The 26,484-nt window shown below is 39.5% G+C and overlaps 1 protein-coding gene across 8 annotated transcripts in view; it reads right to left on the bottom strand.

The window, feature by feature from the left end:
• Positions 1-26,484, bottom strand: part of SPATS2L (spermatogenesis associated serine rich 2 like) — a 165,724-nt gene that overhangs the window by 49,789 nt on the left and 89,451 nt on the right. For all 8 annotated transcript variants that reach the window (XM_061186132.1, XM_061186124.1, XM_061186116.1 and 5 more), the window contains 3 exons: positions 10,475-10,583; positions 7,215-7,264; positions 4,560-4,806 (listed from right to left, as the gene is read on the bottom strand). In XM_061186132.1, coding sequence (XP_061042115.1) covers positions 4,560-4,806; positions 7,215-7,264; positions 10,475-10,583 — 406 coding nt within the window. The remainder of the gene's footprint in view (positions 1-4,559; positions 4,807-7,214; positions 7,265-10,474; positions 10,584-26,484) is intronic.

The following is a 26,484-nucleotide window of genomic DNA, read 5'->3' as shown; positions in this document are numbered from 1 at the left end:
CTTCCTGCCACAGTCTTTCTCCTACTTGCTGCCTTCACAACATCTACTATAATCTATAATCATTCAGCTGTATTCTGCTTTACTATGCATCTCTCCATGAGGGCAAAAACTTTTTAATTTTGTTTACTTCCTCTAGAAGAATTTCTGGCTCATGTTAGATGCTTAAAATATTTCCTGGATAGATAAAGAAATGATTTGAGGGTTGACTTTGTGCCAAATGCTGTGCTGATCACTTTATGTATCTCATTTACTGCTCACCACAATCTTGTAAAGTAGAATATTTTGTAGGTGAAGATAGAGACGCAGAGTGGTTAGCTTGTCCAGGGTCACACACCTAGTAAGTGACAAGGCCAAGATTTGAATCCAAACGTGTTTAATGCTAAAGCCCTGGTTCTTAGCTATGATATTATGTTGCTTCCATCTGAGAGCTGGCACGGCTGAAATCCTGGAATATACACGTTTGGCTTTTCTATTAATGTTCTCGGCAAGCTGCTTCCTTGTTGATCTTTTCTAATCCTCTGGTCCAATATAGGGTTTAGAAAAGCAGGGGAGATAATCTTGTAGCTAGGGCCAACAACAGCATTAAAAAATCTGCTTGGAAATCCTATAGGGAACCTCACACCATAAAAATATTGTAAAACAGTCTGTTGTTGTTGTTGCTTTTTAATAAGAAGCACAAATGAAGGACAAGCAGCCAACATTCTAAAATAACAGGACCCTTTCTCTCACATTTGGTTCAGTTCACCTAGAGAATGAGAAAGCAGGTCTGTGCCAGAGGCATGCCAAACACAGAATCTGCACTGCAAAGGTAAAACGATGGAGCTGCTCTTGTCCTCCAGTACAGGGCAGACGGCGAAGTCTGGTTTGTGGAGGTCAGTGAACACTGCCTGTGGCCTTCTGTTTGAGACAAGTAACAGGTAACAGAAGAGCTGGCTTCCCAGGATGCTTGACAAGATGAGAGGATATAAAGGAAGCCTGCTGGGAAGAGAAGCTGAAGACAAGGAAGGCCCCGCCCCCAAGTTAATCTCAACGGAGCCAGTTGGTGGCCCATAATCCTGCTCCTTTCCTATTGGATGGGAATTGTGTCCAGAGGGAGAAAGACAACACAGGAATCTGAATTCCTATTCTGGCCCGTACGGTGATAAGCACCTATACATTTCAGCAATCTGAGCCTTAAGAAAAATATAGCAGGGGCAACATTTAAGATGACTGAACCCTGAGGTTATAACGTGCTTTAGTCATTTAGATGGAGCCTTAGAAATAAAAATGATTCTTGGCATTACATTTGGTAAAACTAAATCTTGATCTACTCCTTGTCTGAGTTTGTACTTGGATGCAGATGATCTTGATTGGATTATGTAAAAGATCTAATTTGAGCTGTTATTAAAAATTCTGAAATACAGAAAAAACTACTCCAAGGCTTAAAAAAGTAATTTTGTACTAAGTTTAAATCAAACTCCCCAACTTCAAAGCTATATGCTGACATGCAGTGTTGTCCCACTCGACAGTACTATATTTACAGCCTGAAACGATGATGCTTTGGGTGGTTATTTTTCATGTGGGAAGTCACACTAACACCCTGGAACCACCTGCATATATCTTAAAGCTAACTTTTCTCCTACCAGAAAATGATCCTTTTAAAACTTTTAAAAAGAGAGATCTTGAATGTCAAGGTGTTATAAAAAGATAAAACATGCATTCCACATGTTCACAGCCTGCTGCCCAGCTGGGCATTCAGAGCAGGCTTTCCTGAGGCAGTTTCATTATTGGAAAGCTTGATAAACGCTCCACCACTAGCAGAGTGCAGATTTCTTTTAGGCTCATACTTCGAACTCACTCAAGTACAGAATATCATTATCTAGCTTTGTTATGATTACTTTTTCCTAATTTTTCAATTATACTTCTTTTAGGAGTAAGGGAGCCTGTGGTTTTAGCAATAACTCTTTAACATGTGCATAAAATTGCATCGATTTGAGTCAGGCTTTTGCTAACCAAAGAGAGTTACCCCCGGGTGTGGGTCTTCTCAGTTTCTTGACCCAAGGGCCTTGGTTTCCTCAGCTATAAAGTGAGGGGAGTAAGGAATCGTTCCCATCCTTTTCAGTTCCAAAGATCTACTCAAAATGGGGTGCGGAATGCCCAAGACCCAACACTCATCTGTGAAATATCTAGCAGAGGTCTCAGGATTTCTGATAGACTGAATAAGCATTTCAGAGTCATTTGACAGTTTTGGCATCAACTTCCTGATGAACCGTCATTATCTTTGGGAAGGAAAACTTAACTAGTTATAAACTCGTTTTAAAATTTATGATCACAATAAGTGAGCTGCTGATGAATGGTCAACCAGGAGGATTCCCTTCCTTTTGCAAAAACATCTAATAACCTTCCATTATCATCATTTTATTCTTTAACAGAAAAATTTACATGAGTGATAGATTTGTATTATTAGTTATTAACAAACAATACTGACATACCTCAATGCCTTCATGCTAAGCTTATAAAACCGAAGGGATATTGGGATGGCTCTTTGTGCAATAAAGTATTCTTCGCCACAAGTTTCATGATAGGGTTCACAAAAGCCCCCTGGTACAGAGAACTCGTCTGATGGGTACTTAACTTTCAAGGCAGCTATCCACTGTGAAGTGAAGCGATTCAATACTGCATTTGCTCTAATGTCATATACTTGATAGAGTTACTGAAATTGTTTTAGGAAGAAGGTATAAATTATAAGTAAATGAACAACTATATGTGCTGGGCTTTTAGTGTATGATTGATATCACAACAGCAACTTGAGTAATTAGATTTTGAAATAATTGGTGTGAAGGCAAATCACAAGCAAAGTTGGGAATGTGCCACTCGATTATTTAATTTCTTTCTCCTGCCCTGACTATAAATCAAATCATTCTCAAAATTGTAGGCAGAGGAAAAGCTGAATTAAAAGATTACTGGAAAATCCAGATTCTAAATAGAAGTAGGTTATTTTCGTTGTTTGTTTTTAAGAAATCATTGTGTAGTAAGGATTATCTGAATTATAGCACTATTAATAGTGTTGTTAGGTAATGTGTTTATGGAAGAAAATTAGAGCTTTGTGAGCAATTAAAAAACTTCCTTGTGTGTCATATGGTGTCAGTTATTTAATGCTTCCTCATGGTATCCCTGATTCAATACTGGTTACCATGTGATTTTTCTGTTTGCACTTGTCTTTTCTGCTAGACTAAACTCTTCTCAAGTAGAGCCCCTGTCTTATTCATCCTTGGTTTTTCTTAGGAGGCATTTTGAAAAACAGGGCACTTTTAAAATTTATCTAAATGATTGTGTATGGGTGGGTGTTGGGGGCAGGATGCTAAATGACTCACAATCACAGGAATCCCACACAACGAAGAACTGCCCTGTGACCTGAATTTTCTCACATCCTCCTAGACACATGACATGTAAACCCAAGTATTTTTTGTACAGTTTTCCTATGGACTTCCAAGGTTTACTTGGATTTCTAGGGTTCAACTACTGTGGAAATTAAGAGAAAATTGTGCTCTTTGGTGTTCAGAACTTTACCAAGAGTTTTTCACCATTTGGAAAATCCCGTGGCCAATCACATGGGCAGTCACATTATTTGAGTTGACAATCAGCACTTGTCAGTCTGTATTTGTAGCAGCTGCATTCACAGTGATCCCATGTCTACATAAAAATATACTTATTTAGTTCTTACTTCACATATCACATATAAAGAAACAGTGTTCATGTTATCCAGTTGACTACTGTTTCCCTTCTTTTAAGTGCAAAGTGATTCATTATAATTGGGTGTGAACATCTGGCCATTTTATTAGGCCTTCTATTTTAGCTGTTCTTGAACTTCTTATGTTTTTATATTATTGACATTTTGTTTCTAGGTAGATTATATTATCTATGAATTTTATTTTAGTATTTGATATAAAAATGGAGCATTGGGTCAGACAGTATTGAAGACCACTGATCTAGTAGATTCCTGTACAGCTGTCTTATTTTGCAGAAAAGAAATGGGACACTAGAGACGAAATGATGCCCCCAAGGTCATACAGTTGATTAAGTAGTCTTTTGTTGAGTAATGAATATACAGTTATAGCACAAGTAATTAACATTCCAGATTCTAACACCCTGGGATATATATTCTATCACATAATACAAAATACCAGGAGTTAAAATAACTTGGCGTACACTTTAATAACATTTCCTTTGGTCACCAATTATCCCTCCCTTATCCCAGCAAAAGTGTCTACAAAGAAAATTTCTTTAAACTGGAATTTCCTTTTTCCTGATGATCCCAATACAGACTAGAACTATACCTTTTAGATAAAAAAAACCCTCTGACTTAGTGCAGGGCTAGACTGCACACTTCTTCTTTAGCCTTGTCACCTTCCTCCCCGCCTCCACCATCCTGCGAGAAGACCGCTTGAATCTGTGGACACCATAAAAGAACAATCTCTCCCTTCCAACAACATCAACAGTAGCAATGACTGTCCCAGTGGGTACCTTGGCATCCTTTTCTTCTATGTCTTCCTAAGCAACTTTACTTAAGAATAACTGACCTGTGACCCCGCGGAGTGCCTTTGAAGGTTCCTCGAGTATTGAGATCTTTTTCTCACGGGGGGCAAGGGCTGGTTTTTCACTGGCAGAATCAGTGGACGAGCTGTCCTTCTCACAGCCATTCACGTGGCCATTCTGTATCTCTGGCGGCGGTGGCTGCACAGGCCCTGCTTCGGGCCTCTCTGCCTTGTCTTTAGCATCTTTGTTGCCTTGATGCTGCTTGGACTTGCTTCTTTTTCTCTTATTGTTCTAGAATGAGAAACAAATGAGAAGATAAGGTTATTCAGCTCACACCCTTGAAATAGAAGGTGAACCCAAGAGACCAAAATAAGATATGTTACCCCTTTTTTTGTTTTCTGGCTCTTCTAATAGAATGGGTGAAAACACCTATGTCTTTATTAACCACCCAAGTTAATGTAAATATCTTCTTTCCTACAATGAGCTGTATAAACTTTTACCTCGTAAGCATAGTAAACAAAAAGTTTTCTTTAAAAGGAAAACAGCAGCAGGAAATGGCTTCAATAGCTGACACATTATTTGAGCACACTGAGTTGCTACATATCTGAATGGTCATACAGTAGAGTCTTGTGATAACTGCCCTGGAAGAACTTGAATTCAGCTATTGTGCTATTGGAGAAGAGGTCTCATTTCTTAAAGAGACGATGGGGGGGGGGGCGGGGGCCCTCAGGGAGGACACTAAGGTTCTGATCCTCTGCGGGGGGGAGGAGAGGCAGGGGGAGGCCTGGTACAAAAGAGGCAGGCAAAGTCCCTGCAAAAGGAAGAAGTAGAGTCAGATCCCCAAAGTCCAGGTTGGGTCTAGGAAAAGGCACCAACCAACCAGGAGATCCCTGGCTTGCTGTCACTGTCCGGGAATCATCCCCATGAATACTTAAGCTGGAGTGGACAACTGCTACAAAGGAACGCCGAACCCACGTGGGTCCACCTGGATTCGCATTGTGCAGCTAGCTGTATCTGGATCTCTCGGCTGCTACCTGAACGGCATTACAAGACTTCAATTACATGTAGTTCAAAATAACACAACCCTGCATTCTAGATAATTGAAAATGTTTAGACCTTGGTGCAGGCCTCAGCCAATGAGAACAGACATGGGGCCCATCAGGGCAGACCTTGTCCCGCCTGTTGCATCAGTGTCCCAACAGCTAAACATCAGCCCGGCTTTGTTCTTCAACACATTTGGAAAAGAATTAAAAAGAAACAGTTTTCTCTTGATTCTCCTCCCCACTCTCCTTCTTTTCCTTTGAAGCCACAATCATGCCCCTGAGTAAGGGCTCCTCCAGGGGAGAGAAGTGCACTGACTGGGTGAAGGAAGGCCCAGGGGCACTTATTCCCACACAAGTCCTGCGTCTCCTAGGCTGGGGAGACAGTTTTCCCACTGAACCTCTAAGAGGGAGGCTTAGTCATGAGTTGGGTCTGCAGCTGCCGTCTGCTCTGTTTTTCACATCAGAGAAATTTCATACCCAAACCACCCATCTGAAATTTTTCCAGGTAAGTATAAATACTGCCTTTCAATCACCTGCAAATTGTCTTCATCTCACACAGAAGCCTGGGAAGCTATGATTAAAGACAAGCAGAGATTGTCAAAGACGGTGGCATACAAAGGTTAAAAAAATTTTTCATAATTCTTCCTATTCTCCATGAAGCTAGGAGGAGAAAAAGGAGGAAAGGATCATTCCAGTAATTTCAGTAATCTTGGGATTTTATGAAAGCAGTACTGCTTTTTTGTGTTTGTTTAAAACCAGTGCCACAGGCCTGTGATCTTCCCTCAGTGGGAAGGGTATATCCTGGGATTCCCAAAACACAAGGCTTCTCTGGGAATAGTGGGAATGGGCGGGGCAGTTACTTTGAAAAGAGAAGCAGACTTTTTGTGAAAGTCATGAAACAGGTTACAGGCCAAGAACAAGAAGGAAGCTGCACCTCACTGGAGCTAGTGAGTGCCTGTAAACGCTCACAAGACCAGAAAGGCATGTTCTGGAGACAGAGGCCAGTGTGTGCGCTGCATACCGCACGTGTGCCCAGAAGTCAAGACTGTGTGACTAGACAAGAAAGCAAAATAACTTGAGAGGGGCAGAGTAAAATCTCCCCTCTGTTCTCAAGGAGCAGTCAGTCTGTCGGTTTGAAAGAAGGGAAAACAGGTCCCTTACTTACTATGGCTTTAAGGCGCTTTCTTTTTTTCTTCCTTTATTAAAAATCTAGCTTATTAGAACTCAGGAAAAAAGTATCTCAGGGCAGCCCTGGACAGATTCTCTCAGCTGGAAAAACATGTGAAAATATATTTAGGGCTTTTCAAGTATCTTTAAAACACTCCTTAATTTTTTCCTTTGTGCTACAGGATACGTTCAGGCAAGTTAACGTCTAGAATCCTTTGAATTCTCTGGTTGGGCTCGCCTTAATACTTAAAAAGAAAACTCTGGGATTTCTAAAGCACACCTGGTGGTTAAAAACACTTGAACAGAAAACAAGGGCATTAGTAGGGAGGGTGGCTGGTAATGTAAGAGAGTCATGAATCTGGAAGCTTCCTGGGTGTACATATTAACATATTTGAAAGAAGCACAAAATTGGCAGCCTTGTTAAAATGATAACAACCATGAAGGTTCTGATGGAAGACGTTACTAATGTACAATCAATATCAATCTTACCTTCTTTTTTCCTGTCATATTCCATTCTTTTAGAACTTGAATTGCACTGCCTAGACAAAGACAAAGAATCTTCAACATGCATTCACGTAATAAAGCACCACACAAAATTCATCTCTGTCTTTCCATCTTGGTAGCGATTTTTTTCCCGGCTTTTTCATTTGTTTTGATACATCCTACCTTAATAAAAATGCCAGTTTCATTTTTTATTTCCAGATTTTCATTAAATTCACCGCATGACCTTGATTTTATCAAAGTATTAAGCCCCACTACATGAAACTTACTTTGTTTTATCATTATGTTGTCTTAGAGAAAATGAAATATATCTTGAGAATTTTCTGATAGCTTCATTGCCATAGGTAGAATTAAAATTGTTCTGTTTGATATATGAATCAAAATACCTCTAATCTTCCGGGCTAAACATGAGATTTTGAATATTATTAACCATGTGAATCCTAACTTTTTGTTTGGCTATTCCTGCTCATTTTCTGCCTCTACTCATTATGTTCACAACCTGCAGGGTGATAAGAAGGACAGATGATCTGATGTTAGCTTTGCTCTCATCACTGTGAATAGGGATGGGATGCAGTCTTTGCAAGGTTCCACTTTGAAACAAAAGAAGCTCATCAAATAAGTTGAGTCCTCGGTTCTGTCAATGCCATTCACATGCATACGTGGCATTGCTCAGATGCAGAGGAAAAGCCTAACTTGATTAAATTAGAAAACATTTTAAAAGAAATGCTTAACCACTGGTCAGCTACAATAAGTATCTTCATGTAGTCTAAGTAAGTTCTTCACTCATTCCAACTATGCTGGGGGTAATTTCAACAATAAGTTATTGGTAATGAGTAGACCAGTTGTTCTCATTTAAATAGGTGCTTCTAAAAGAGTAGCTCTTAAATGCATCCTTTTAACAATTTTAAGCATTCTCATACAGTCTCATTATACTATTAGTTCTCTACAATGAGTGTGTTGGCTAAACAAAGATAAACTTCAGGCCGGTCTTTATAACAAATTTCAAATTAGTAGGGCCCCAATTATTGAGTCTACTGTTACTGTTTGATAAGCAGAAGGCCATAGTGTTTGGACTAATGTTCAGAAAGGCTAATTATTCCTATCCATTCAGAATTTCCAATTCAATGCCCCTCTTAGGCCTTTTGCGTTACGTGTACTTGAAATAATAAGACTGCACTTAAAAGTAAGCTATAATTCAGTCTTTTTATTAACTGGGCTGGTTTTTTTCTAATTTGCCCAGAGTATTAACGTTTCACAGTATTTTCCTTTTGAAGAACTTTAGGAAGTCACTTTCACTAGGTTACTTCGTGAGTCACACCAGTGGCTAATAATCATTAGGGTAGTTCTTACTTATAGCTCAACTTCAGTTTTCCAGATAAAATTAAATTTAAAAAAATGTTAAATACTGTTCTTTTTAATCAGAGGAAGGAGGTGAGTTGCTTACTGCTTTCAACTGCAATATTCAATTATTCCTCTAATTTGCATAGTTTGACATAAATTCTATTTGCAATTTGGACAACAAGCTTTTAGAGGGTAATTCTGAAGAAGAAATAACCATGTTTACAGACAGTTTTTGGAATTGTTGTTATTAAACTTTAATTATACTGAAACTGCTTGAAGTTTTTTAAGCCGCTCAGAAAGAGTGCTTTTAGTGTGCCTCGTAAATGATTCTTAACAATTATTTCTGATTTTCAGTGATTTTTAAACAAGTTTTCTGAGTGGTCCCCATCCAAAATGATATGAGGTTTCTCAGTAATCGATGAGTCTTTAAAAATGAGACCTCAATACCAACAAGGTGCAAATGTCAAGGACAAGCATGGTGCTCCATGTAAATATGATTGGATTTGACGACAGTCCATCAGTTACTGAGTATCTGTGCAACTCATCAGGGGTCACTCTGTAATAAAAACTTTCATGATGGAGAATGTCGGGGCCTCAATCCAACTGAGGCTGGGGAGGCATGGGGATAATAACCTTTTTCCTTTCCTAAAGCTTTTTTCCATGTGAGTGATGTTGGCAAGTGAAACCTGAAAAGAGTTTACCTGAGCCAGGATATGCATGTTTCCCCCAATTTTTTCTTGAGACAAACTGCATTAAATGCTGCAAAGGTGGAGTAATAATCACATTCTCTGTATTTGTATCTGGTGAGTAAAGATTCTTGTACATGAAGCAGGAAAAACAGTCAGAAAAGTTATGCACCGTGGGTCTGCTTGCAGGTCTATTTTGAATGATAATCATTTTTAATTCGATTAGGACCCTAAACCCTGACTGCAGATATCAGAATATGAGTTTGTTGCCTGGTTCCAAGACCTTGCCTGAGATGCAACTGTACTATATGTAGAAACTTAGGAAGATTATTCTACTCCTAGGAAAGGAAGTACATCAAACTGTCCTTAACAAATAAAGAGTAACTAGGGTAAACCCGAGGAATGTGCTGATAGGTCTTCCCTGACCTTTCGGTCAGATTATGTTTAGTTAGTCCATACTGACAAAACAGAAACTAATGCTGGGACAGAAGACATATGATAACTAAGGACAGGTATGAGATCTCTGTTCATAAACGGAACTTTAATTTGAGTAGGAGAGAAGAATTTCCCATAATTTATAGGAAATCTAAAGCAGTAGGTTATACATTTATAGAATAAATACATTCCTGAGACTTTAGATTCTATACCGTCACTGGCAATGGGCTGTCCAAAAAAACAAATTTTTTTAGACAGCAAAAAGTTCTAGAGGTAGATAAGATGAACCGATATTCTGATTAATTAGGTAATCTCAAAATCATAAACTAAGGATATTAAAGACTAAACCAGTCCTCTCAGGCTACATAAGCATCAAGTTCAAGGATTCCAGTTGTAAGGCCAAGTAGAACTATGCTGGTTGAAGAGTTGAGAAGGCTTCCCAGATCAGGACTAAAGTACATTATCCTCCATTAACAAGGGCACCATCAAATAAAGGACATGTTTAGTAACAAATTGGACAGACTGGTTGACAATGGAATTAGTAGCATTATAATAGGTATCCTTTGCAAACTATCTACAGTCTGACTTTTTTTTTCCCCAATGAGGAAAAAAGAACTTCTAAATTCTGCTCTTAATATGTAGATGTGTTTTTAAAACCTAGCACATTTTAATGAAAATTAAAGTATTCGTGAATAATTGGTATTCAATGCATTCAAGGAAAAAAATACAGAATATATGGAATATCTAGTTCTAAGATCTTCAGGTTCAGGGGACATGTATACTTACCATCCACGAAGGCCTGCACTGCTTTATCTACATTAAAATCAAACTGTTGTAGCACCAGAACTATTTCATTATTGCTTTTGTTGGGAACAACTGATCGAACCGCATAGATCTGCAAAGGAGAGGAAAAGAAAAAGAAAGGTAAACATTTTGAATATTTTCCATCCATAATATTCTCTCACTGGATAGAATAATAACTGTTAGAAAGGCCTTGAAAAGCCAACTAATCTACCTTCTTGCCATCAAGCATACTCAAGGCATTTCAGACCACTAAAAATTAATCCTGGTGATCACCTTGATAGTCTCTTTACCTGAATACACATTTCCACAGAGACGTCCTTGTTAGGACTGGAGTAGCACGTGGGAAAAGCCAACTCTGGTTTTGCAACCTATTCCCCCCCACCAACCCAGACCCAAGACTCCAAATGCACCCAAGGTGTACTTTCAGTGAGGACACAGATAGTTTTCTGTCTCAGGCTCTCTTCTCCGTGGGCTCAGGGCGGATCTTTGGAAAATTTACAGAAATAGCTTCATGCCTCAGCTTCTCTGATCTGCACAGTGGAGACAGTCATAGTGAGGTTCACGGAAGCGTGTTGTGAAACTCCATTAATTTTTATAGAGATATAAAACGTGGGGCATTGTATTTTTGAAATAGCAATCTTAGCCATAATACGGAAAACGTTCCCCCAACACACTTCTGAAAATCAAACATTTAAAACAGTAAAAGTAAATACATATATGAGAGCTAAGGATTTCAACAGGTTAAGCTGATATTCAATTTTTAATGACCTATAAAATTCAAATTAATCAAATTTTGCACATGTTTGCACTCTTTCTTCTTGCCTAATAGAATTAATTGACCTTCATCTCACAGAACTTGCAATTACTACAGGACGCTCTATCCACTTCAGCAAAACCTGGCTCACCCAGCTTTCTATCAAGGGGATTACTGCAGCCACTACTGACAAATATGAGAGTACTACATGGTGCCAAGGTGAGTAGCATCCATAATGATGACCACAAAAGCACTGCACAATCCTCACATGTTTTCATCAATGGTTAAATTGAGTTTTAGAGTTACATGCAATTTATTGTAATCAGATTCATGGACTATGGATATATGTGTATGATAATGTGTAATGTGATTCTATTGCCCAGAACACTCAATTAAGCAGCATAGCCTATTTCCTAATTATGTTAGAAAATAGACAGCCTACTCCATATCGATCTACATGTAAGAGTATTTAGATTATAATGAGAAAACAGCACAAGATATGGGTTTATAACTTGGAGAGGTTCTGACATTATAGAAAGCTGGCTTTGAATCTTGACATTCAGAAATGCTACATATGTAGGTATTATCAAGGACTCTACACACACACACACACACACATACACACACACAGTTGTATATATGTGACAAGAGTCCTTTGATTTTTTTCTCTACTTTACGGTTCTTAGTTTTTCTAGCCTCTATTTTAAAAAATATTATTAACTTCTTCAAATCTAAGTTCTTTCTCACTTCTTCTCTTGCTCTGTTTAAAACTCCTTTCAGTGAATAATTTTTGAATGTCTATTGTGTGACAAGGCACCAAACTTCCTGTAACTTATAGACTAGAGGGGGATGCACATATTGTTCAAATGATCACACAAATAAATACATACTTATATGCTGTGATAAATGCTATAAATCATAGGACAGGGAGACGACTTTATATAGGTATGCTGACATCTGAAGGACAGGGGAGAAGCGATGGGTGGGAGGTTAAGAGGAAATGCATCTTAGGCAGAAGGAACAGCATGAATGAGGAGCAAGTTACAGGTGAGGGAGTATAGAGGGAGGCAGAGGCTGAGGCTTCCAAAATACAAAGATGAGCCAGAGGCGGGCAGGGACCAGATCATGCAGCCTACAAGGCTATGCAAAAGACTTAGGTCTTGTGAGCATCCCTCAACCATCCTTTTGTGTTGTCCTTTCTTATTCATTAATCATGTTAGAAAGATAGCTCTCTCTCTTTTCTCTCTCTCTCTCTAATTTATCCTTGTCATATACACATTTTATATGTAGATAAATGTATATTTATATATCATTATATTTAAGTTATATGTAAGTTAAGGTGTACAGTATGTTGATTTGATACATTTATATACTGCAAAATGATTACCACCATAGCATTAGCTAATACCTCCATCCCATTAGATAATTACTACTTCTTTTTTGTGGTGAGAACATTTAAGATCTACTCTCAAGTATATGATTCAGTATACAATCACCGTACTGTGCATTAGATCCCCAGAACTTATTAATCTTGTAACTGAAAGTTTATACCCAGATTTGACCCAAATCTCCCCATTTATCTTTTTTTTTTTAAGAGAAGCCAAGATGGGGAGAAAAACAAGAACAAAAACACCTGCATTGACCCGGGAGAATCATTAACAGTGCATGTCCAAAACTAAATACAGTTGGCCTAGCAGGCACCAGTGCGCTGGAGTTATGTATAAACATTACGTGTTGTCCTTCTAATGTAGTTCTTTTAAATAAAATTCTAGCATTTCAAGCCACTATGATTGGTTAGTATTATATAAAATTTCTTAATAATAATTACCATCATTATTACCACATCAGTCATGCCCTTCTAAATGTTAATTAGCAGCAACATGGATGAACCTAGAGAATATTATGCTTAGTGAAACAAGTCAGACAGAGAACACATATGATATCACTTATATGTGGAATCTAAAAAATAAAACAAATGAATGTATATAGTAAAACAGAAACAGACTCACAGATATAGAAAACAAAATAGTGGTTACTGGTGGAGAGAGGGAAGCAGGGAGAGGCAAGATTGGGGCATGGAATTAAGAGATACAAACTACTATGCAAAAAATAGATAAGCAACAAGGATATATTGTACAGCACAGGGAATTATAGCCATTATCTTGTAATAACTTTTAATGGAGTATAATATGTAAAAATACTGAACACTATGCTGCATATCTGAAACTAATATAACGCTGTAAATCAACTATACTTCAATTAAAAAAAAAAAAAAGTTTTCGATCCACCTACACAGTTGTGTGATCAGTAAAGACCTAGAAGTATGGAATAAACATAAAATAGCTGTTTGCCCTGTTTCCAGTCTCTCCTCTGCAAAACATAATTTATTTTATTATGTTAAGGCAAAATATAATATAAACCTGAGCTTACAGAGATACTTCTTCTTTAGATGTTTATACTACTCTTGCCTGTCCCTCTTTAAAAGAAAAAAAAAAAAAATCAACCACAGTAGGATATAGAAAACATCTATCCTTGTCACTTTATATACCCTAGCACTGAACATATCCTTAGAAAATTGTCAATAACTGAGTTCTGATATCAAATATAACTATGAATATTGCATATAACTCCTGGAGGAAGACACAATTAAAACAGGAATGTCGAGTTTTAAAGAAAAGAGAAAAAAAAAGGAAAAAAAAAATTTCTGCCTATTCTTAGATATTCCATAGTAATGTTGAATTCTAGTGAATTTCTGGGCCAAGTTTCTGCTTTGATCACAGTACTTGGCTAATGTGAAGAGAGTAGTATTGTTTCTCCACCTTTTTATTTATAAATTCACTACATTTATTTTTCTATGAAAATGTGTTTGAGAAAGATGGAGAAACCCAGGCAATCATATGCACGCATAAAAATACAGGAACCTCACAGTGTCACTATTCAAGATGTAGCAGTCATAGGGGTCTAAGCATTTAAATCTAAAAAAAACCTCCTTATGAAGGAGGTTTAAAATATAAAGAGTGGATGACAAAGGCAGTGTTATAGTGAGGTTGTGCTGAAAAGCTGCCTTTGCATTTGCAAATGAAGCTCCTGGAGCAATGGATCAATCAATGCGTGACTAATGGTAGTTTGCATGCGGAGAACTCATAAAATTCACGCCTGCAGTGGCTGTTTTGCGGAGGCTGTCTTTGGTGGCGATGCTTCAGACACAAGGCCTTTACTTCACTGCCACAGCCCAAGCTGGTGAGTCTGTTGCTGCAGCTTCACCCCGAAGCCCACTGTTTGCAGCTGCACATGAGTGCATCCCTCAAGGGTTCTCATGCCATAAACAGTGCGTTCCAGCGGGGTCAACCAGGCAGCGGCGCAGGATGTCAGGTGACAATATGGCCCGCTAGTTAGTGGTTCATTTGGCAACTGCTTTACCTTTCCCAAATCACATTCCCCTGTTTTGCTTTTACTAATTTAAATCTAGTTTGGCAAATTCAATTTGCTATTGAGAAATCTTCCTTTTGCACATCAGAAGTTGTTTTGATTTTAAAAGCTTTTGCACAGCAAAGGAAACCATTGATAAAATGAAAAGACAACCTACTGAATGGGAGAAAATATCTGCAAATGATATGACCAATAAGGGTTAATATTCAACATATATAAACAGCTTACACAACTCCAGAGAAAAACAAACAACCTGATTAAAAAATGGGCAGAAGAACTGAATAGACATTTTTCCAAAGAGGAAATGCAGATGGCCAACAGGCACATGAAGAGATGCTTAACATCCCTAATCATCAGGGAAATGCAAGTCAAAACCACAATGAGATATCACCTCACACTTGTCAGAATGGCTATCATCAAAAAGAACACAAACAACAAATGTTGGCAAGGATGTGGAGAAAGAGGAACCCTCATACACTGTTGGTGAGAATGTAAATTGGTGCAGCCACTATGGAAAACAGTATGGAGGTTTCTCAAAAAACTAAAAACAGAATTATAATATGACCCAGTAATTCCACTCATGGGTATATATCCGAAAAAAACAAAAACACTAATTCGAAAAGAAAACATGTGCCCCAATGTTCATAGAAGTATTTATAGTTGGCAAGATATGGATACAACCTAAGTGTCCATCAGCAGATGAATGGATAAAGAAGATGTGAGATATATATATATACACATACACATATATATAATGGGATACTACTGAGTCATAAAAAAGAATGTGATTTTGCCATTTGTAGCAACATGCATGGACTTGGAGGGTACAATGCCAAGTGAAATAAGTCAGACAGAGAAAGACAGATACTATATGACGTCATTTATATGTGGAATCTAAAAAATACAACAAATTAGTGAATATAACAAAAAAGAAGTGGACACAGATATAGAGGACAAACTAGTGGTTACCAGTGGGAAGAGGGAAGAGGGGAAGGGCAAGATAAGAGTAGGGGATTAAGAGGTACAAACCATTACGTATAAAATAAGCTACAAGGATATACTGTACAATGTGGGGAATATAGCCAATATTTTTTTAATAATTCTAAATGCAGTATAACCTTTAAAAATTGTGACTCACTGTATTTTACACCTGTAACTTATACTGTACATCAACTATACGTCAATAAAAAATAAACATTTAAAAAATTGTTTTGATTTAACGTCAGCATTCTAATCTCCCTTTCTCTCCTCTCTCTGGGGCTTTCTATCTGGCTTGGCAGGTTTTGCCCCATTCTGCCTCAGGCCCGCCCTGCTGGCATTTTGCCTGCACTAAGCAGCAAGGCAGTGTGGCTTTCACGGACGCCGTTTGATTTCAGCTTCCCACATTAACCTACCTCCCCTGGACCTGATTTGTCTGGTTTAAGAGCTGTTAGATTTCCTCATTCACACTGCACATTTCTTGAGCCTGTCTATGATGACTCCTTAGAAATTCTTCTTGGCTTACTGATGAGTCACTTAGACTATGTCTGAGTTTCAAAAAATGGTTCTGACAGAAGTTTTCAATCCACCTACACAGCTGTGTGATCAGTAAAGACCCAGTATTATCAAATAAACAGAAAATAACAGCTCCCTCTGCTTCTGGTCTCTCCCCTGCAAATTCACCCCAAGGCTGTTGCCAGACTACTCTTCTTCAAGTATAATCATGACTATTTCCCCACCTTCCTTAAGAGTAAAGTTAAATGTCTACAACCTGGCATTCAAGGCCATCAACAACTGGGCACCCACTTGCTTTTCCAAGTGCCCCTCTTGCTCTGCTTTTTATACATAAGCACAAGCCCAGTGTTGGCCCCCTACTTCTGTGTGAGCTTTGCCCTTGACCTGAGATGTGTGCACTTGCCCAAATCTTACACTCCAGCTGAAACGCCATGTGTTCCGTGAAGTCCGTCTCAACCATCCCTGTTGTAAGTCATCTCTGTCTCCTTTCAGTTCTCACAGACCTTATCAGTGGGTGTCTCCTAACCTTAGCATCTTCTACGTCACAGCCTAAGTGTCTGTGTAAGGTGTGTCTTCTAAACGGTAAGCAACATGTGGGCAAAACCCTCCTCTCAGTCATCTTTGCATTGTCACCATGCTCACCCCGAGTGACTAACAATGTGCACATAGTAGGTATTTAATAACTATTTGTTGAATGAGAGAATGCCAATTTGTACCTATACCAGGCTGCTCTTTTTTTTTTTTGACATGTCATGCTAATATTTATATTACTTTTCCATTAATTCATATGTGAAATTGTGCTACAGTGGGGTTTTGCTAATTGTATATAAATACGCTATAAAGCTCTCCTTCATTCTCCACCCTCTAAAACCATTTTTTTTTCATTGGAGTATAGTTGAGTTGATAACGTTGTGTTAGTTTCAGGTGTACAGCAAAGTGAATCAGTTATACATATATCCACTCTTTTTTAGATTCTTTTCCCATATATGCCATTACAGAGTATTGAGTAGAGTTCCCTGTGCTATACAGTAGGTCCTTATTCAGGCTGCTCTTTTGAGTCAAAGGAATATTCTGCCAGTGTTTGGACCATCCCATCACTCTGTATTTACCAACCACAATAACAGGCAGGTGAGTCTCTGTCGACTGTGATATGACCTAAACATTATATGGTTATGGAGAATAGACGTATGTTCTTTAATTTTCAATAATAGAGATGGGAAGAATATTTATGAGACTTCTGTATAATAAGATACTCATGGTATTTTGTGGAGTTTTAAAAATACAAAATAGCATAGTAACTGCCTATCCTTCCAAAGCTCAGCCCAGCAGACAGGTATTGGTTGAGCCTCCACAAGGTAACAGGCACTGAGGACACAAAAGGGAGCCAGCTGCAGTCCCTGCCCTAAGACAGACAGTAAAGCAGTGGATCCAGAACCGTCCGTACCCGAAAGCATGTAAAACGCTGTGCTGCCTCTACGAAAAAGGCTGTAGTATCACAGAGAAGGGAGCAGTTAAGTTTGCCCAAGGAGGGGAGAATATAGAGGAAACAGCCAAATGTCGCAGAAGCAGTTTTGGAATTAAACAGACCTATTTTCTAATCTTGGCTCTGCTGTACGCTAGTTCTTTGACCTTGAATGAGCTGCTTAAATTGTTGAAACTTGGTTCTGTAGCTGTAAAATGAGGACATGACCTGCTAGAGTCTCAGTAAAAATGAAAAGAGATGATGCATGTAAAGTGTCTGATATAGAATTTGGCACATATTAGCTGCTCAATAAATTTTAAAAAGGAAAGGGTGGGAGCATTTACATTGGGCCATGAAGGAGAAGGATCTCTCTAGGTATAAAGGTTGGTGTGTCTTTGAAATGGAAAGAATGTATGTCTAGAGTGTTGGTCAAGACTTATTTGGGGGAGATCCCCCATATACTTCCCTTCTTTAGAACCTTCCTCCTCAGCCTTGCTGAGCAGTCAGTGGACCCAAGGCTCTTTCTCTCCTGCAAGTTGAGTGGCACCACAAGGAAGCCCGTCACTAGGGTGGTTAACAGCACGCGCTCCCAGACTCCCCCCACCCCACCCCCACCTCCTGCCCAAGTCTCATTCTTTCATTTATTTATTTACTAAATGCCTACTATGGTCAGGCACTGCACTAGTGGCTGGAGACAGCAGTAATAAAACAGACACAGTCACTACCAAACCTAGAGAGGAAAACAGATGTAAAATACACAAATTAAAATAATATACAATTGCAACTCGTGCTAAGTGAGTGATATGAAGGAAGCAGAGTATAGTGACAATGATCGCAGCAGTCAGGTCTGAAAAGACAAAGTGGGCCAATCAGATTCTCTGCCTTGGCATCTGGACTATTCCACACAGAGGGAGAGAAGCCAGAATGGAGATGAAGAGGGGCCATTTGGAGCTGCCTTACTTCCTGGCTTTCCTGCTTCTTTAACTTGTCCTGAAGTCCCGTGAGTCCCTACCACATCTTTAGAGTAACCTCTTTTTCACTTGCACTAGTCGGAGAGGTTTCATTTTCTAGAACAAGTAGCGAGTGCCTAGGGGCAACATTAGTAACTAAGGCTGAAAATAAAAGTAATAAAGCCAGATTACTAATCCAACTGGCAAAGGGGAAAAATGGGCGATTTTAAAGATAAATCCCGATAGAATGGGAATGACATTTCAGAGAAGAGAGGCCCACGAGCCTTGTTCACAGACCTCATCTAGCACTCATGTTGCCCTAATTATTTACTTATATGACTATCTGCCCCACTGGAATGTGAGCTTGTAAATGACAGGGATCATAGCTGTATATCCACAGGGCCTAGAACAATGGGTGGCATTCAGTAGATGACTCATAAATGTTCAGATAGATGAATGAACAAAAGGAAGTAGGGAGTCTAGTAAGATGATCATTGAAATATTACTTTTATTTATCCAGGGTTTTTTTCCAGTGCATCTCTGTAATTCAGCTTAACATATTATACGGTAGTGAAAAGTATTCAAGCCCAAAAATGTATGAAGTGCCGCCTAGGTCCCAGGCACTGCTGGTCCCAGCCTTGAGGACCTTGTAATCTTGGAGGTGAGCTTAATCTTATCCCCTACAAGAAGGACAGCAGTCAAACAGCCTGCAACCTCCTTTTTGCACCAGTGAGAACCAGAGTTATTTATGGGTTGCCGTTCCTGCAGCTCTGAAAGGAATTTTATAATCAGCTTTGGTCACATTTCTCAAATGCTGAGCCGTTCAGAGATGCCTTAAAAACAGCTCATGTGTGTACGTTTCGCTTCGCTTGCTGGGCCACTAATATTATCTACACTCTAATGAAGGCAGTTCGCCTATGAATCTTCTTGGGGAAGAAAATATTCTTTGCAGACCAGTACCTCTGCATCATGGATAATTCTATAATTTAATTGCCTTTTCTAACATCTACTTTCTGCCAGTAAAATATATGCAAGAAGTGTTGTCATGTTCTACTTGGCTGGCTTTTGGGGAATTAACACCAGGCATATAAATCACAATTAACTTTTTTTTTTGGCAGGAAACCAGGATTAGAAGGAATAATGAAGATTTGAAGGTGGAAAAAAAATGCAGTTTTCACAGAATCGTGGGAAGTTTAAAGTTGAGAGAATCTTACAGATAGTCAAGTAGTGGCTCCTCAAACTTTAAAGTATATTCACCTGGGGATCTGATTAGAATGCAGATTCTGATTCAGAGGCTTGGGGTGGAGCCCGAGAGTGCATTTCTAATAAGTTACCAGGTGATGGAGACGCTGCTTGTCCAAGGGTGTGGTGACAGAATAATAGCCCCCAAAGCCAACCACCCCCTAATCCCCAGGAACCTGTGAATATGTTAGGTTACTGGCGAATTAAGGCTGCAGACAGAATTAAGGTTGTTAATCAAATCACCTTGAGAAGGGGAGATTATCTGGATTATCTCAGTGGACCCAATATAATCATGAGGGTCCTTATAAGTAGAAGGAGGAAGAAGAGAGTGTCCGACTGACTCACTGTGAGAAAGACCTGACCAGCCATTGCTGGGTTTGAAGATGAAAGGGGGCCACGAGCCAAGAAATGCAGGCAGCTTCTAGAAGCTGGAAAAGGCAAGAAAACGAATTCTCCCCTAGAGCCTCCAGAAAGGAATGCAGCCCTGCTGACACCTTGGTTTTAGCCCAATGAGACCCATTCAGACTTCTGATCTCCATAACTGTAAGATAGTAAATTTGTGGTATTTTAAGCCACTACGTTTGTGGCGATTTGTAATAGCAAATCCCATTTGTCACAGCAATGGGAAAATACTACAACAGACCACACATTGAGGAACAAAGTCTACTTTTTTCTTCCTCCTAATATGGAGCCATCTTTCCCTGTCTCAACAACTATCCTCTTTTTAAAAAAATATACCTTCCAGAGTGCGGCTCTCCCTCCCCCGCACTCCCCCTGACACACACATTTTGAGGGAATTCTAACCATTCATTCAAAGCCAGATTTCATGAGAGAAAGTGAGAGGAATCTGTGAGATGAATCTGACACAGTATTTGCCCCCAAGGAGCTGACAAAACCATAGGAAAATAAAGCAATGTCATAAATAACAACTAACTCAAGGTCATTCTGACAACAAAATCCTGAGTCTCACCTGTTCTCTATTTTTTCTTTCACTACCCTGGACAGGTTCCCTTTGCCTTTCGCCTGGACTCTGGAAAAAGCCTTCTAATTGGACTCTCTGGCTTGGTCTCTGCTCTCTCCAATCCATCTTAAAACAATCATCACACAATTCATCTCCACAAAGTGCCTGAGTGTGTTGACTGACGGGAGAATGGAGCTGGCAGTGAGAAAGAATTTGAAGAGAGGAAAGACAGGAGATAAATTATGAAACAAAGTCCCAGAGGAAATGAAAGAAAATGGTATCAAAATCCATGTGGACAAGTAAGCTTTGGAAGGGAAGGCAGATTCTTTCTCTTTCTCAGAATTCTGAGGAAGGAAGAAAGGAGAGAAAGGTAGAGTGAAGATAGAGAAGAAATTTGAGATCGTGAGGAGGAAAATTGAAGGAAGGTATTTCCTCTGAGTGAGAGTTTTAGAGTTTGCCTTAGGGCTAAAATGTGGAAAAAGGTTTAGAGCTGCCTTATGGGAATGTGATAGGAAATGGCCTAGATGAATGAAAGAGGGCCGAGCTGGACTGAAGGGCCACTAATGCCGGATGGCACGGATTCGTCATGGAGCCAACTGGTGTGGCTTTCCTCAACAAGCCAGAGGTAGAAGCAGACAAAAGGAATGATCTAAGGTTATGAACTCTAAGAAACATAGTGGTAGATCCTAGGACTCGGGGATACGGCGGCTGAGAATCATAAGGTAGATGATCAAGGCATCTGTGGGCAGTGAAGGGGGATGATGAATTGGAGGACTAGGGAGAGACTAAGGGACGAGAGATCCTGTTGAGAACACAGAGCAGATGCGCAACAGAACAAGAGGATAAGAGAGGTCAACGATAAGAATGTGGCCAGAGAGGGGATGTTAGATGTTGCCAGTCCTTGGTCCTGGTTCTGCCTTCTGGTGTAATCTTTTCCCTAAAGACCAGCCCTTCATTTTTTTTTTTTCAAGGAACGAATGTGTTCCTCAGAATTCCATCTCCTATGGAGTAAAGTTATGCTCTTCTGTTTTTCATAAGCTGTGCTTCCCAAGCTTTCACCACCCTGGTCGAGCTCCTCTGAGTGCATCCTGGTGAAATGTGGTCCTATAAATGAAGTACATTGTTCCAGAGGTGTTTGGATCAGAGCAGAGGATTGTGGGACCTGCACCTGTCTTGGTGGGGCCCTACTTACCCATTAAAGGAATCTAAGATGGCATTAGCACTTTCAGGGCTCTCATCAATTACCGGTTCAAACAGAGCTTACTATGTTAGTAACACACCCTGGATTGTTTCTGTGACAAGCATCCCCCATCCTATACTTGTATAGTGACTAGAATGCAACGGTAGGATATTGCATTCACCTTTATTAAATTTCAGTCTGTAAGTTCTGACCCATCACTCCAGCCAGCTGTTAGCTTTTAGAACCTTGCTTTCTGCCATCAAAAACAGGGAATGCATTAGCCATTCCTTCCAGTTTTATATCATTTAAAACATTAGTTGCCATCATCTGTATCTTATCCAAATTGTTGATCTGAATTTAGATGGGCCAGAGGCCAGAGTATCACCACAAGAACTTCCCTCAGAGTTGGTACTGCTCTCTTAATCCACATTCACTTGTTTATTCATTCATTCCATCAGTCACAATGAACAGACTATGCTAGAGGCTGGACAGTAGTAGTGACAGATACATTCCCTGACCTGCTTTGGAGCTTATAGTCTAAGAAGGCAGATGTTTGATGAGTGTTACAGAAGGGGAGGTAAAGATGAGTTGGGCACCTGTAACAGGGGGACCTATCCTAACCCAGAGAATCAGGGAAGCCCCATCTGACGATGGAAGTTTGTTTACACTGAGAATGAAGGGTAATAAGACCAAGCCAGGAGAGGGAAAGGGGAGAGGAGATGGAGTATTCCAGGAAGAGTATACAGCACCTACTCACGGACAGGACTGAGTGACTGGAAGCACGTTCAAAGGAATGAAGACCCAGGATTGTTGGAGCATTAAATGTTAGAAGGAATGGGATTTCAGATGAAGCTCGATCAAAAAGGCATGAGGCAAAGTGTGCAAGGCTCTGCAAGCCATCTTATGATTCTGTGCCTTATCCTAAAGGTAGCCATTGGAGGGACCTACTCAGAGGAGGAGTGTGGTATTTGCGTATTTAAGAAGGTCACTGTGGTTTCTATGTGGATGAGTTGGAGGACAGCAAATGGATGCCAGTTAGGATTCTAATACAGTATCGAGGGGACAGAAAGTAGACCAAGATGGAGCAGTGGAGAGAATGACTCACAAATTACTTGGGGGGAAGTGACTGATTTGTGTCGCGAGGAATGAAGAAGACGGAAGATGAAGGAATCTGGATGACTCCCAGGTGTCTGGCTTGAGCATTTTTGTCGGTAGTGGTGTCATTTCCTGAGAAAAGAAGTAGTGGTGAAAATGGAACCTTCTGCTTGAGGGGGCTGGGAGGCATCCACGTCCAGACATCTAGAGAACAGTCGAATCTATGAATCTGCACCTCCAAGGAAGAACTGAGCCAGGGATACAGATTTGGGCACTGCCAGCATCTAACAGTGGTTCTCAGCCCTGGCTGCAAACTGGAAATCACCTGGTGAGTTTTAAAATGTACCTACATCCGGGTCCCACCTCAAACAATTAAATATGGGCCTGGACATTCACTATTTTTTCAAGTTTTCCTAGTGGTTCTAATGTCCACTCTGAATTGAAAACCGCGAGTGAGAGATATAAGGGAAGGCTTGGAAGCTAAGGGATAGTGTGGAAAGAAGAGAAAAGAAGGTGGTTACTAGGACAGACCTCTTTTTAGGTATAACTGCTCACCTATTAACTAATTTACCTGCATGTAAACATCCACGCCTCTGTATTATTTAGGCAACACTGTCATTTAAAAAATATCAGTTCTAGTTTGAACAGTTTTAATTTTTGAGAGGGTATTCCAGTTATTTACTGCTGCATAACAAGTCACCCCAAAACTCTGTGGCTTAAAACAACAATCAATTGTAATTTTTCAACGTTTCTGTGGGTCAGGAGTTCAAGAGGAGTTCGGCTGAGTGGGTCTACCTTGGGGTCTTTCATGCAGACAGAGAGAGCAGTTGGTATAGTGGGGGGGAGGTGCAGCTGAGGTCTGGCTGGCCATCTCTCTCTTCATGTACTATTCTCAGGTCTTCTCTATGTGGTCCTTATGGGCTAGTCTGGGCTTCCTCAAAGCATGGTGGCCTGAGAACAGCCAGATTGTTTACATGGCTGCCCAGAGTTCCAACACAAGTGTCCCATCTAGTGAGGAAGAAGCTCAATCACCCACTATGAAAGCCACAGAGAGTCACTTCCTTCCACTATCCTGGTCAACCAGTTCCAAAAGCCTACCCAATGTTAAGCGGAGGGGCTCAGACCCCACCTCTTAATGGGGGAGATATTTTATAGCCGTTGAAGAATACAATCTGGCTCAAAGGGTTAAAGCAACAACAACCCAGACTTCTTTCCATCAATTCAGAGTCTATACTTTCTCAAGTCACTGAGCATTTGAGGGCGGAAAAAAAAGCAAATTTATGTAACAGTTACACTACTAAATGAAAATTGATAGCTTAAAGAAGTTATATAACTTCTCTAATTCCTAGAAATAAGCCTGATAAATTGACTTGTTGAGTATCTGATACTTAAATGAATGCTTCTCCTATGTAAAGAAATAGTAAAATTAAAATCAGATAAAGTGTCTTAAATGTTTTAATTTAGTCCATGACACATTTTTCATATCAGAATTCTCATCTTTAATCTGGCACAGGTAGGTTTGATGTATATCTCAAACGATTGCTATTAGTAGCAGCTGCCCTTCTAATCTATATTGAGACAAGCAATGGACTTAATACACATTTCATTCACTTAGCTACTAGCATGTATTCAGTGTATACCTGCACATTCTCCATAACTGTGCTTTATTCTTCTTCATATTTTCGCAGAACTACCAGTTAGACCTGCACATAATTTAGGATAGGGTGAGCCTCTGAGTCCATTGGAAGTCTATTTTCAGCCAGCCTTTTATACCCACACAGTATTAGGACTTAGGTAAATGTTCTGTTGAGCTACTTTCTCTGATGAAATCCATATTTGGATTTATTAGTGAAGACAAAAAGAAAAAGGGAATTTTATTTTTACGAGGCATTTTGTTTTTGGTATTTTAATCAGAATAGTAAGATATTTTTAATTTATCTTCTGCTTCTAACTTAGAATATTCAGTAAAAATATTTCCTCACTTACTTTGGAACTTAAGGTCTTCACTTGAGGGGGGAAGCTAATTATTGACATCTGCTCTCCCTGTGGGTTTTTTCCCCCTGCCCATTCACAGAACTCTTCAGATAAAGAGTACCATGAAGGTACAAGTCACTATTACCCTTTAATCAATACCAAATAAGGGAGTTAGTTACCTCTTAGTCAATACCAGAACAAAGGAGTTTGGTTAATCTCTAAATTATACCAATCTTGGGTATTTCTTCACTGTGGCATGAAGGAAGGAGGCCATCTCACCACCATGGAAACCAGGAACATGCTCTCTCCTTAGGGCAAGTGTTGTTGTTCACCCACGTACCATTTTTTTATTTTAACAGGTCTGACCAATTGAAAAAAGCATGGTGATTTAAACATCAGTAAACATTATGATCTGTTTGACCAGATCTTGTTTTCCCAATGATTTTATGAGCTTGTTTGCTTTTTCTCTAAAGGCAGTAAAAAGGGTTAAAACTAGTTTGTGGATTCAGCCTTAGTTAAATAGCTACAATTACAACTTGAGCCAATAAAAACATCAAACAAGCATGAACAAATGTCCATCGATGGATGACTAGGTAAAGAAAATGTGGTATATACATACAATGGAATACTATTCAGCCTTAAAAAGAAGGAAATCCTCTCACATGCAACAACACAGATAAACCTTGAGGACATTATGCTCAGTGAAATAAGCCAGACACAGGACAAATACTGCATGATTCCACTTATATGAGGTATCTAACATAGTCAAACTCAGAAGCAGAGAGTAAGAACAGTGGTTGTCAGGGGCTGGGGGAAAAGGAAATGGGGAATTGTTCTTCAATGGTATAAAGTTTCAGTTATGCAGTTTAATTAAGTTCTAGACATCTGCTGGGCAACACTGTGCTAGAGTTAACAACACCACAGTGAACACTTAAAGAGAATAATCTCCTGTTAAACACTCTTACCACAATTAAAAAAAGAAAAACGTTAACTTTAAAGTATATCATTGCTCCTCAATCATCATTTCAGTACATTTTCATTGATAGTTATCTTCAAGAACTGAGCAGCAGAGTTCTGAAGGGTCTGTAGACAGGGAGGCATCAGAAGTGACATACCAGTGAACCATAAATGTACCTTATAAGTAGTTTAATCAAATTTTTTTTTTTTTAAACAAGGAACTGAGTATGGAGAGGTTGTGTACCACATTCAAACTGAGGCAGCTGATTTGTATCAGGACTAAGGCTGCCCCCAGGTTCTCTGATCCGTGGTACAGTCCCCTTTTCAGTCTTTTATGGGGCCTGTGAGGTGGAAAAGACCATGGATTCATCCAATATTAGAGCTGGAAAGGATTCTGGAGATCCTCTACATAAAGGAGACCCCCTCATTTGGCAGATAAGGAAACTGAAGCCCGGTGAGGTTCCACAACATAGCAAAGGACACACAGTTTTTCA

The sequence above is a fragment of the Eubalaena glacialis genome, chromosome 1 (assembly GCF_028564815.1).
Source record: "Eubalaena glacialis isolate mEubGla1 chromosome 1, mEubGla1.1.hap2.+ XY, whole genome shotgun sequence".
NCBI lineage: Eukaryota > Metazoa > Chordata > Mammalia > Artiodactyla > Balaenidae > Eubalaena > Eubalaena glacialis.
The sequence above is the reverse complement of the archived record's forward strand: the minus strand, read 5'-3'. Positions and strand labels throughout refer to the sequence as shown.